This window comes from Oryza sativa, chromosome 10, assembly GCF_034140825.1.
Source record: "Oryza sativa Japonica Group chromosome 10, ASM3414082v1".
Classification (NCBI taxonomy): domain Eukaryota; kingdom Viridiplantae; phylum Streptophyta; class Magnoliopsida; order Poales; family Poaceae; genus Oryza; species Oryza sativa.
In genome coordinates, this window is record NC_089044.1 from 20,063,623 (window position 1) to 20,075,846 (window position 12,224).

Sequence of the window (12,224 nt, forward strand, 5' to 3'; positions counted from 1 at the left end):
GCACATGCAGTGGGAGACCAGGAGGACCGGTGGGGAAACCGGACAAAAAAAAAGGAACGGTTCCATTGCTCACCCAATCGAGGAGTTTCTGCACCTGCATAGTACATGGCACACCTACCGAGGAGCCGAAAAAAAATTCAAAAAACAGAGCCCTACCAGGCTTTACTATCTTATTATTACTCTAGTACCATCCTCTTTTGACACTGCAAATGCTAATGAAATTTCAGAAATCATGTAGGTTTCAGAAAATCCCAGAAGAAAATTCATAAAACACAGGGGCAAGACTGTAATGTAGTAGATGGGTTTAACTAATATGCTCTATTTTTTCTAGATTTCTGTAACGTAATGGGTCTAACTAATCTGATCTCTTTTTCTAGATTTGTCTACTAATTGCTGATACAACAGCATGTACTGATACACATACTGTAAGATGGTCAACATGAATCAATAGACCGTTCACTGACAGTTCTTCTGAGCACATCAACGTAGGGCAAAATCCTCTCTACATCAGGCCCATAATACAGCGAGAATATCGCATCTGCCCGGGCGAATGCAGCAGCCGCGCTTGCGCCATCTCCCATGGAAAGCTCGATGGAGACGAGCTTGATCAACTCGTGCGCGATGATGATGTGCCTGGGGTGGTAAAGCTTCTCAAGAATCTGCATCATCACAGGAGAGGGTAACTCAGAAGTCAGAACAATGAATAACAGATGTTTCTATAGTCCCTAGAAGGGCGAGTGAGTGACTCCGAGTGATGATTTGAGGAAAAGGAGAAGATTATTACCTTGATGGATGCTTCACAGTGTTTTCTTGCTTGTTCTTGATCTCCTACCTTAGCAAAGGCCTCAGCAATTGTGTCGTGTGACTACAGATTTCAATATGGTAGTAAAAATGAAAGAACTCAGATCATTCTTTTTTACATCAAGTGCAAGAAAACTCATAATTAAACTAGTACAAGCACCAAACCTGAGCAAGAGTCTTGCTATATGGGTGCCTTAACTTCTCAATGCGTTCTAAGGATTGTAGTGCTTCTGCAATGAGGACTTCAGGGACATTGTCTAGAGATGGAAGCTCCTTCAATCTGTCAGCATAATTGTCAATTTGTATGTGTAAAGAGCACAGACAATGGAATCAAATCCAGCAATTCATGTGCAATTTCACAGGAATATAGGATATACCTGTTTATCTTTGATGTTGCTCTATCTGACATAGCAACAGCAGAAGACAAGTCAAGTTGGGATCTGCAACTCATACAGAATCCAGGATCTATGTTGAACATGGTATCACTCTTGAAAAATAGTTTTCCAACCTTCACTATATCCTCATCAAACTTAGATACATCCTGATGCAAAAAGAACTGTTATACCACCAAATTACTAACAAGAAACTTTTGAGAAAAGAATATGTGAGGAGAATAATCTTACAGGTAATGATAATGTACAGACATGAGATTCTCCTATGGAAACATGCACAAAATTCTCTTTGTGTCTATGATGAATTAATTCTGATACAGCACCAAGGCAATTACTTTGCGGACAGCAAAATGAATTCATGACAAGGTCTGATAGACTTAGTACTGAACAACTTGAACACCCACAACTGAAGTAGTAATTCTCCCGAAGTGACTTTTGTCTCTCTGGAAGATCCATCTCACCAACCTGAAAACGAGAAACATAGACAATGCAGAAAATATATGTGCTACACGTGATGTCAGTATATCACAGAGGGAGGGAGGAAAGATACCTGTGGGCCGTATGACAGCTCGATTGGGCTACCTGCTTTTATATATTCTGTAGACCTTAGAATGAGAGTGCGCGAATGAAAATATGCATGTATGTTGGGCCGGCACGAGTGGTTGAAAAAGCTACCAGACATGTAAATAGCTTGAGCAACCCTGACCTAACAATGCAAAACTAAACACAGGTTATAGATGGTCAAGATAATAAATGAGCTGCGGTGCGATAACTCAACTAAAGCAAAGTAAGAGTAATACAATACTGTGCCTGATATTGCTATTTATTGCAATTTAAGATTAGCTACATGTTGTCATGTGTTTGCTGAATTTACTACAAAGAATTTTTCAATTTCCAAATTGCTATTTACCTGAACATGATTCAGAAACATACTATCCTAAATAATGTACTCCTATAGAAACACCATGGTTGGCAACAAATATCAAACAGCTTTTATAGGGTGATGTTACTAGAGAAGATAAGAAGAGGAGACAAACCTGTTCCACACTACACATAACATCACCACTAAATCCAGAAAACCCCTTTGTCAGCGCCTTGACTCCATCCATGGATTTCATATGAACAATTGCAATTGAGTTGACTTTAATTTGACATATCAAAAGAACCAACTGCAGATATAGTTACAAGAATTAGCTTCTTCTTCAGTAATTATAAATAAATATGAAAATAGTGTTCCATCAGTTCTCTACAATCTACATCCTAGGGGGCAGAAGTATATGGCAGAATTCTGAAAGTTTAAGAAATACTCCCTCCATTCCAAATTGATCTACATATAGTATTTTTGAGGTTATTCCTAAATGATCTACATATTTGTGTTCATTCATTAAGCCTATTCGTTATTTGTGCATTGGAGTAAATGGACATTGATGCATGCATCCATGCACACAAGTATAACCCACATGCAATATCTTGATTTGCTATTGGCTAAGAAATAGTGGGGATAGTGCATGCATCAAGTTTGATGCTAGAGTAAATATAGTATGAGAGAGTTATTAACTTTTCTTGGTCTTAGTGTACCTATGAAATATGTAGATCAATTTGGAATGGAGGGAGTACTGAGCTAATATAAACAATAATGTCAAATCTGATATCCAGAACAATCCAAAAAATCTGACTAAAGCAGCCATCAAGCTCAAGCCACAGTTGTAATGAAACAAGCAATTGAAAATGTAAACATACAAAGGGAACTCTTGAGGACAAATGCCACATATACCTGTGATAAAGAATCCTCTGCCCACGAGACACCTGATTTATAATAGCTCTGGAGGCATAAGAACAGGACAGTTGCATATATATGTGACTCAAATTTGCTAGCAGAAGAATCTTGATCATAGTGGTGAACGAGATCCTGCAACAGTTTAGTTCATTAGTTCCTGATGTAACAGTACTTATGCTATAACATTTGAGTGCTTGCAGACATGAATTCTCTTATACCAGATTTGGACCAGAGATGGTAGATCTCTTTCCGACCAGCAATTGTTTCTCTATGTACTGTGCCATTATCCGCCCAGCTAAAACTATATCAGCTGGCAAAACAGCTGCCCAACAGGCACCTCCACATTCATGCCTATGTTCAGCAATTTGTTTAGAGTCTGGAGTCTTGCTCTTTGTAGAAGTTACACTCAATTTTGCAATATCCACCACATTATTGTTAGATTCTAGATGAGTATTTTGATTACAAGACATTTGTCCTATAGCCTTCTCCTGGCACCTGTTTGAACAGTAAATGGGTATTGTACATGAAGGGCAGACTACGACATCTGCTGGAGCTTCACTAAAGCAATAGTGGCAGTGAGTATCCCGGCAAGATTTCATGATAATCTGCATACAACTGTACAAGTAAGAGGCATATAGAACTTCAGTTCAAGATTACAATAGTTGACTGATTATTTAACAATGCTCATAGAGATAAGCTACTGCCCTGGCATAATAAAACAGTAAAAATATACTATAACTTATCAAATTTCATATTTGACTAGGACAAAGATCTAATGAAACTCAGTATAGCTTTAGGTGGCACGTAAAAAACTCATTTGGCATAAACAATTGAGGAGATGATTCTTGATCATACCACAGCAAGAGGATCCTCAGCATGAATCAGTGAGGCTGGAGAAATATCATTTGGAGACGACATTCCTCTACCTTTGTTGGGTGTAGAGGTACATTCTAGAATAACCTTAGGCTGTTGCTCTGCCATTTAGCCATATCGTTCACTTAGTATACATACGTACCTAACCTTTTTGAATACTAAATTGGTTGTCTACCATCATTACCGACCTGTATGTGGCATATCTGCATTGATGCAATTGCTGCTTGCTGTCCCAACTTCATTCACATTTTGATGCTTTTGTAAAATCAACTTCAACTCTTGTTCTATGTTACTCTTTCCAGAAGAGGTTACTTCCATGCTCAAAGCAACCTCCAAATCATGTATGGAAGATGAATAGTTCCTAAAAGATGCATTTACCATCCCCCTTCTGTACCATGCCTGAAACCCATAAACAGAAACAGGTGAAATCATCAGAGTAACTTAGTTTCCATTCTTTAGAGTGAAATCCTGCAAATAGAGACAGAACAAACAACCCAAGCATATAAGATGCATTCAACAAAGTTCCCAAACCGTATTGCTACCTTAGCATAATTAGGTGAAACAGAAATGGCCCTGTCGCAATCTCGCAGACACTCTTCCAAAAGGCCCAATTTCTGTAAACTTCAGAAACATGATCAGAACGCATGCACTATCCAGTAATGAGGTCAGATGGCAGGAAAAAAATCCTTAGATACATAAAAGGGAATAAGCTGAATATAACCTATTCACAATGCACTGTTTACCATGAAACACCACCAAGAACTAGAACATTACATCAATATGTCCAGAATGCAAACAGGTAAATGAAAGACTCACATGCATGGTAGAGGCACGGTTGACATATAATGTGGCTATCAAGCTTGCATCCGTTCCATCAGGACTAATCGGGAAGTACCGTAACGCCTGTAACAACAGAGAAAAACAATTAGCTATCATCAAGACTGATAGATTGAATATCAATAAAATGGGCATTGTCCCGTGCCGATTTGTTCCAAAAAAAAAAAGACAGATAGATTGCAGTCCACACACATAAATGCTAGTACTGAAAAGGAGTGAGGATCATTTTCTTTTGCAATATCAACGCATCACTCTTTAAAAAACAGAACAGGTGAACAACAACAAACTTCGAACAGTAAAGTTACTTCTGACTTCTGAACTTGCACTCATTTTTACCAATCGAATCAGAACCCATCACTTCATCACCTACACAATCCAAGCAATCAAGAGGAAGAAGAAGAAAAATAAACGAGTAACACAACAAATCAACCTGCGAGTAGAATCCAAGCGCTTGCTCGAACTCTCTCTTGGAGAAGCACGCATTCCCCTTCCCCTTCAGCTCGGCCGCCCTCCCCTTGTCCTTGCGGCACAGCGCGAGCTCCGGGTCGGTCAGCTCACCAATCACCTGCCCTCACACCAACACGCCACGCGAACGATACCATCAAATCTAGCCGCACCCCCCCATGCCTGGGGGAAGAGGAGGAGCAGCGGAGCACCGAGCGACGGGAGGTGGTTACCTGGCGGAAGAGAGGGAGAGCTTCGAGGAAGGCGAGCAAGCGGGAGGTGGTGGAGGGGAGGTCGGCCGCCGTGCCCTCGCCGACGGCTCGCCGGAGCTCCGCCGGCACCGCCGACTTGAGCCGCTCCATGGGCGAGGGAGAGTGTGTGGGCTGTGGGCAGCAGCACGCGGCGCTCGGGCTTTGAGCCCAACTGGATGTATTGAGCCTACGTGGGCTGAGATGTGGGCACAGTATAGTTGGGCCTTTTGGGCAGAGGCTATTCGTCCCACTACGACGGCCCAATGAGGTGTGCAGCGTAGTTTGGACTTTTCATTTGGGCCCCTGAATTGACAAGTATTCTCCATTTGGGCCACTGTTGCATTTTCCTACTTTGCTACCTTGCTTGGATGATGGATATAAATATACAGAAAACCTACACCACGGGCTTCCGGGACAACTACTATCACTAAATATCTAGCATCCTTATCCTCTTCTTTGTCTCTTTCCCTTCCTTCTCCCTTCTCTCTCTCTCTCTGACTACCAGCACGAAGATGACGATGGTGGCTAGCTGTGCGGGGTGGCGCGTTGGGCGTGGAGGACGCTCGTCGGAGCCAGTGCCCGCCGTTGTCCCCGTCGCCGTCGCCCCACCGCCGCGGGGTCGAGGCGACGACGAGGAGCTCGGCGATAGGTGCGGTGAATAAGAGGGAGAGTGGGAGCGGGACGTGGAGGCCGCTGCTGGCGCCGGGGACGGCGTTGCCGGGCGGGAGCTTCTCCTGTCGGCTCAAGACCTCGGCCGCCGAGGAGGACGACGACGGCGCGGCCCCGGCAAGGGTCGCCCTCAAGCTCGCCTCCCTTACCGCGCTGCTCTGGCTCCCCGCCCTCGTTGGTCTTCTCATCGGCTGCCCCACCTTGACGACCATCGGATTCGCCGCTGCCTCCTCCTCCACACTCCGCCTCGCCGACCACCAGATTCGCCGCCGCCTCCTCCTCCTGCTCCACCACGTGGCTGCCTTCTCCTCTCTCTCTCTCTCTCCTTCTCCTCCTCCAAGTTACCAGGTACCAGGTATCACGGATACCAGGTACAAGGTATTAGGTATCATGGTACCAGATACCAGGTACCAGCCGGTACCAGATTTCAGGTATCAAAGGTATCAGTCGGTACCAAAGGTACCAAGCACCAGGTACCAACTGATACCCAAGGTACTAGGTATCAAGATGGAGTGCACGTGGAAGCGGAGAGGAGTCACTTAAATTATCCCGTTACAACGGGATCCCGTTTTGTAGCCGCTCTCATAAATATATTATAATTATAACCAGTCTCTTATAGTTGGATTACCCACCATGGATTAGTCTCTTGTAGTTGGATTATTCCCCCACCATGGATTAGGGTGATTAAACCGGACCTCTTGTTGTGCAGGCAGTAAAAGGTGGTTGTGTGCTTGTTGTGACACAACATTTACCCCCAAATTTAGCTCTCATTTGAGCTCGTCAGCTAATTAAATATGTGAAGATCAAGTTGCTGCAGTTGATGATTTTGAATTATGGATCATTCAATCATGGGAAAGAGACAAAGAATGGTACACTGGTAATGATCGGACTTTGAGCCGATTTATATATGAGGATCATTTAAACATGGGAAAGAGCCAAAGAATGGTAAGCTGGTACTAATCGGATTTTGTGAGTCAATTTATATATGAAAATTTCTGCAGTGGACAAAACACTTGGTACTGCTGTCATAGGAGTTCTAGAGGCCTTCAAGAGCATGGTTTCTGGTCAGCACGGTAGATTTCATAGAGTTGTGGTGCAGAACATTCTGAAAAACCTATGTGCCTATGCCAAACCAGACAGTGACTGCCAATACTCCATGCAGAAATTTTCTGTAGACAACATCTCGATGGTAAGAACACAGTTTTGTACCTAATAATTTAGCTAAACAGATTAAGATTTGATAGTTGTGTTGTTTGATGCATACAAGGGACTAATGTTTATGCTGGTTAATTTGTAGGCACTTAGAACTATGTATCAGACAGACAATCTTATAGGGGAGGACATGGAGGCCTTTCTTGGCCTTGTTTTGCAGTTCAGCAAACTTCTCTGTGAGACCGATTTCATCGAGGCTGTCAACGGAAATGGAATCGGCTTAAGGAATTTTGTACAGAAGCTGAAATTAATCCTGAAGCAAGCAAATTCACATAGAACTGAAGCAAGCGTACACCCTGGAATCAGAAGATCCGCAATTGAGCAGGTCATATGGATGGCGCAACTGAAGCCTGAACCTCACTGCATCGACCATTTCATCGACTGCTAAATGCGGGACGATCTGGTGATGGCGCAGCAGACAGCCAGAAGGGCATGGCAAGAGAATTTCAAGCTTTCATCTGGAGGCGTCTCTGTCCTGGAGTACGAAGAGTCCCTTCGCTCTGTTGCCTCGAGGGCACTGAAGCTGATCCTCGGTGTAGGGATGAAAACGGTCGGAAACGGTCGGAAAAACCCTCTACCATTTCCATTTTCATTTTATTTTCTCGAAAATGGAATCGGAATGGCATACTCGGAAACGGTAACGATATCGGTAATGTCGGTATATCGGAAACGGAACCGTTGGAACGGGAATCTACCGATGTCGGCCAGAAGTCGAAAATTCATGTCGGAAACAGCGAACCGTGGTATCATCCCACATTTAACTATATATGAAGATGGCCTTATAATTTCACCTTTGCATGATCACGCTGCCACACCCCACAACACCGTTATATGATGATTAATAAGTTGACAATAAGGTCGACAAACAATATAAACAAAGTTCAACGATACTTCAACATCAATGTGGCTAAAGCATACAATGTGGGTTACATGATAGGATTACAGCATAACTAATATTGTCCGACTTTTTTTAGATATAGATTTGAGTCTTCGAGAACACGGCTTCCTTCTTCGGAATTTTGTCGGAAATTTGACGGAAATTACCGATAAAAAACGGTTACCGACAAAACGGTCGGAAAAAAGCCCATATCATTTCCGCTAACATTTCCGGAAGAGATTACCGTTTTCATTTCCGACACCGACAATTTCCGATACCGACTGAAACGGTCGGTGCAAACCGGAAACGGTAGCCGGAATTCTTGGATATTTCCATACCGTTTTCACCCCTACCTCGGTGAGCACAATGCGCCGGTAATCCGCCCGAGCTTTCTGCCATGTACCAGTAGCGACCACTCGTGAGTTCAGGGGAAATTTCAATGCAAGCCTTGTTCTGTTTTTCTTTGAAGAATGTGTTGAAGTTTAACACGACCGGGGCACTCTGGTTATATTTGTGTTTGGAGTAAACATTGTAAGCCATATGTGCTAAGGTTGTTCAATTTACATCGTATCGTCGTGTTTCACTTGAAAAAAAAAAGAGAGAGCGAGAGGAAAAAATAGATCTAACTTCTGATTGCTCATATATGAAAACTCAGCAAGTGCACTTCTAGGTCGCTATCACGAACCAACACAATCACACCAAATTTCTCACACAAGTGCCACCGATATGTTGCAAATCCACTCAAGAATACAAGTGCTCAGGAATACAATCAAGAGAGTAGAATCAGGGATTGGGAAGAGTAATATAGGGAAGGCAGAAGCATGAGATTGGAATTAGAGAAATAGAATCAGAGGAGGTAGAGTTGGAGGAGGAAGAGAGCCATGGCAAAGCCACAAGTTGAATATCTGTTCATCAATACCCCCAAGAACTGCAGTGTGGCTTGGTTTTATACTCCTCCTTGCTGTTTGGTTGGGCCTAGAGCCAGCCCAGCCCATGTACATGACAGTCGCTTCCTGAATACCTGCATAGTGTTCATCAATCTGGGCAGATCGGTGAGCCCAACATCTCACAGTGAACCAAGCCTGAATCTATTTGGTTCTCGTTGCATTGCATCAAACAACTGCTCGCAGGATCGCCGGCCACAGGATCGAGATTAGAGAGGGAGGCCATTGGGGAATGAGAGCAACCGGGAGGTGGTTGAAAGGAAGTAGCGGAGCCATCATAAGCGAAACGGTATATTTGTGAACGAAATGTAATTTATAAGTAAAACTTTTATATCCGTGTTCTTAGCAATCTAAAAGTAAAAGCTAAAAAATAAACTTCGATGAAAAGACCTCAAAATCAGCTTCAAATTTAAGGTTAAAAATTTAAATTTTACTCCCTCCGTTTCACAATATAAGTCATTCTAGGATTTCCCACATTCATATTAATGTTAATGAATCAAATATATATTTAAATTTTACTCCCTCGATTTCATATATATGGTAACATTAATACGAATGTGAGAAATGTTAGAATGATTTAAATTGTGAAAGGGAAGTCGAGGCAGTCTCTCGCCGTGCCCTGGTCGAGCTTGAGGAAGATGGGGCTGGGTGGCTTTACGTGCGGCAGGAAAATCGGCCCAGTGGTGTTAGATTTCTTGGGCTGGATGTTTCTGGTTTTTTAATGCCTGTTTGATTCGTTGCCGAAATCGACCTCGCCAAATTTCGTTAAATGCAAAAATTAGTTAACATGGTGAAAATGTTGTTTAGTTTGAGACCATACTGAAATTTGATATGGATTGGCGAGTGGAAGGTTCAGGAATAACCAAATTTTGATACGAATTTATAAGGTTATGAGTTATGACATTAAGAGTTTGTTTGGTTTACTGTTATACCAAAAGTAATTGTAACACCTCAAACCAGATACCTAAATTCAAGGAACCCTCACATTTGGCTCTTTGCTTTTGGGTTGCTACGAATGGCAGGCAACTTCCTCCGTTTCAGGTTATAATACTTTCTAGTATTGTGTATATTCATATATATATATTTAGATTCATTAACATATATATGAATGTGGACAATGCTAGAAAGTTTCAGGTTATAAAACTTTCTAGCATTGTCCACATATGAAACTTTCTAGCATTGTCCACATTCATATATATGTTAATCTAGATTCATTAACATATATATAAATATGGACAATGCTAAAAAGTATTATAACCTGAAACGGAGGTAGTACTATTTGTTTGGGTGGTCGTTACCAACAATTAATTAATATCGATCATGTATTTTTCATTTGGGCCCTTGTTTGGTAGTAGCGATCATGAATGTTTCATATGGCCTCTAGATTTCAACCAGTATTTTTCATTTGGGCTACCAGTTGAATCGCTATCAGTGGTAACGATGAAGTGTTTTTCATGTGGACCCTGGTTTGGATCTAGTATAGGTCGTTACCTTGTTGTTTTTTTTTTGTTTTTTTTTTACTCCCTGTAAATTTTGGGGGCTTGGATGGATGTATTACATGTGCAAGAAGCCAAGAACTGTGGGGGTTTTGGTGGCCTAACCGATCGTCTCACACGGGCACCGTGTTGTTACCGGTCGATACCAAAATATGGGACCGATGTGGGATGTCAGGTCGCACAGATGACGGACACACTCATGTAGGTGAAGAGAGGTTGTGGAGAAGCATCAAGACTCGGGCATTGTTCGGTTGGAAGAGGAAACTTGGTACTGTTCTGGGAGGATATCTGGATAAATGGGTCATCGATTTGTTAGTTGGCGCCTTCCATCTATGATGCGGTTCCTGCGAGATTTCGCAATCACAGGACAGTTGCAGAAGCACTTCTCAACAAAAGATGGATTCAAGACATAACTGGTGCCCTGGGAATGCAGGCTATTCTCGAGTATCTTAGCCTCTGGCCAGTGATGAAGTCTATACAGCTCTCGGACCAGGAGGATTCGCTGCACTGGAGATGGGAGACGTCAGGTGAATACTCCTCTCGGTCGGCCTATCAAGCACAATTCCTGGGTCGCATTCGCTTCCAGTCCAGCCCAATCTAGAAATCTTTAGCTTCACCAAAATATCGGTACTTCATCTGGCTTGTTGCCCTTAACAGATACTAGACAGCAGATAGACTTCGAAAGCGAGGACTTCCACATCCTGCCAAGTGTGTCCTTTGTGATCAATGCGAGGAGAGCATTGATCACCTGCTGATCGTATGTCCAGAATCTTGCCAGCTTTGGTGGATGGCCCTCAATGCGATTGGACATGCAGGATGCTTGCCACTTTCAGATTCGTCTTTCCATCTTTGGCTATGTGACAGCACGATGAAGCAATGCAAGGAACATAGACGGGGATTTGACACCATTGTGGCTCTGGTTGCTTGGACCATCTGGAAAGAGCGAAACAATAGAGTCTTCAATCAGCAGCAAAGATCCTACATGTGGCCAGTGCAATGGCGGCAGAAGCTGAACTTTAGCGACTTGCAAGATTGGCAGTGCCGGAGCTGCGTTTGTCGGACGGAGACATTTGGTCGCACCATCAGTTGCGAGATTAGCTCCTAGTCTTTTTATTTTCATGTACCTTGTCCCCTTCATTGTTTTCTTAATTTCCATGTAAATAACTTTTATTCCTTCCAAAGATGCACTCCTTGCATATTCCCAAAAGACTTGGGCATTGTGCGAACGCTTGAGGAAATTTTTGGATAGCTAATGGAAGTGTTGTCAAATTTTTAAAAGTAGTGGAGGTGGGTAATGTTATGGCACTAAGGTGCTGTTTGGTTCGGTAAAATTCAGCCCGCACCCGATTCCAGCGCAAACAGATCCGGTTCCCGTTGTTTGTTTGAGATGCTCCGTAATTGGATACCTTGGAACCCATTACGGGCCCAGTTCAGAGGCGATACCGCTCGATCAGGAGCGATAAGCGTTAACGATACGGAGAGGCAACACGAGAAAGAATCAAGCGTCGCCTCCGCCGCTCCCCTCGACCCACGTGTGAGAACCAAACAAAATCTAAGTTTGCCGTAATCTGATTACTATCACAGTGCTATCTGATGTCCTTACCGTTTACGTTTGCAATCTCCAACCAAACAGCACCTAAAGTTTATTTGG

General features: G+C 42.9%; 2 protein-coding genes across 5 annotated transcripts; one reads left to right on the top strand and one right to left on the bottom strand.

Annotated features, from left to right (window-relative positions):
- Positions 1 to 24: 24 nt before the first annotated feature.
- On the bottom strand, positions 25 to 5,525 carry LOC4349066 (uncharacterized). 4 transcript variants are annotated; one of them, XM_015758875.3, is made up of 15 exons: positions 5,358 to 5,525; positions 5,111 to 5,245; positions 4,660 to 4,746; positions 4,386 to 4,457; positions 4,032 to 4,242; positions 3,826 to 3,944; positions 3,189 to 3,575; positions 2,968 to 3,102; positions 2,231 to 2,362; positions 1,744 to 1,899; positions 1,425 to 1,658; positions 1,179 to 1,342; positions 967 to 1,081; positions 785 to 865; positions 25 to 659 (listed from the first exon to the last, which is right to left on the bottom strand). In XM_015758875.3, the coding sequence occupies exons 1-15, from the start codon at positions 5,484 to 5,486 to the stop codon at positions 435 to 437; spliced, it is 2,382 nt and encodes a 793-aa protein (XP_015614361.1). In that variant the 5' UTR covers positions 5,487 to 5,525; the 3' UTR covers positions 25 to 434. The 4 variants fall into 4 exon arrangements, 3 of the variants coding, with proteins under 3 accessions (XP_015614361.1, XP_025876517.1, XP_025876516.1); XM_026020732.2 differs by having other exon boundaries at positions 3,189 to 3,585; XM_026020731.2 differs by having other exon boundaries at positions 4,386 to 4,464.
- A 261-nt stretch (positions 5,526 to 5,786) lies between these two features.
- On the top strand, positions 5,787 to 8,046 carry LOC9271722 (uncharacterized). Its single transcript, XM_015758876.1, has 2 exons — positions 5,787 to 7,233; positions 7,342 to 8,046. The coding sequence occupies exons 1-2, from the start codon at positions 7,030 to 7,032 to the stop codon at positions 7,642 to 7,644; spliced, it is 507 nt and encodes a 168-aa protein (XP_015614362.1). The 5' UTR covers positions 5,787 to 7,029; the 3' UTR covers positions 7,645 to 8,046.
- Positions 8,047 to 12,224: the final 4,178 nt, after the last annotated feature.

Excerpts from the sequence above, each read along its gene's own strand:
- LOC9271722 (XM_015758876.1), top strand. The coding sequence starts at position 7,030 with ATGAAAATTTCTGCAGTGGACAAAACACTTGGTACTGCTGTCATAGGA. Across the intron at positions 7,234-7,341 it reads CTGTAGACAACATCTCGATG|GCACTTAGAACTATGTATCA; the intron begins GTAAGAACACAG and ends GTTAATTTGTAG.
- LOC4349066 (XM_015758875.3), bottom strand. The coding sequence starts at position 5,486 with ATGGAGCGGCTCAAGTCGGCGGTGCCGGCGGAGCTCCGGCGAGCCGTC. Across the intron at positions 5,246-5,357 it reads CTCTCCCTCTCTTCCGCCAG|GTGATTGGTGAGCTGACCGA; the intron begins GTAACCACCTCC and ends GTGTGAGGGCAG. Across the intron at positions 3,576-3,825 it reads CTGAGGATCCTCTTGCTGTG|ATTATCATGAAATCTTGCCG; the intron begins GTATGATCAAGA and ends AGTTGTATGCAG.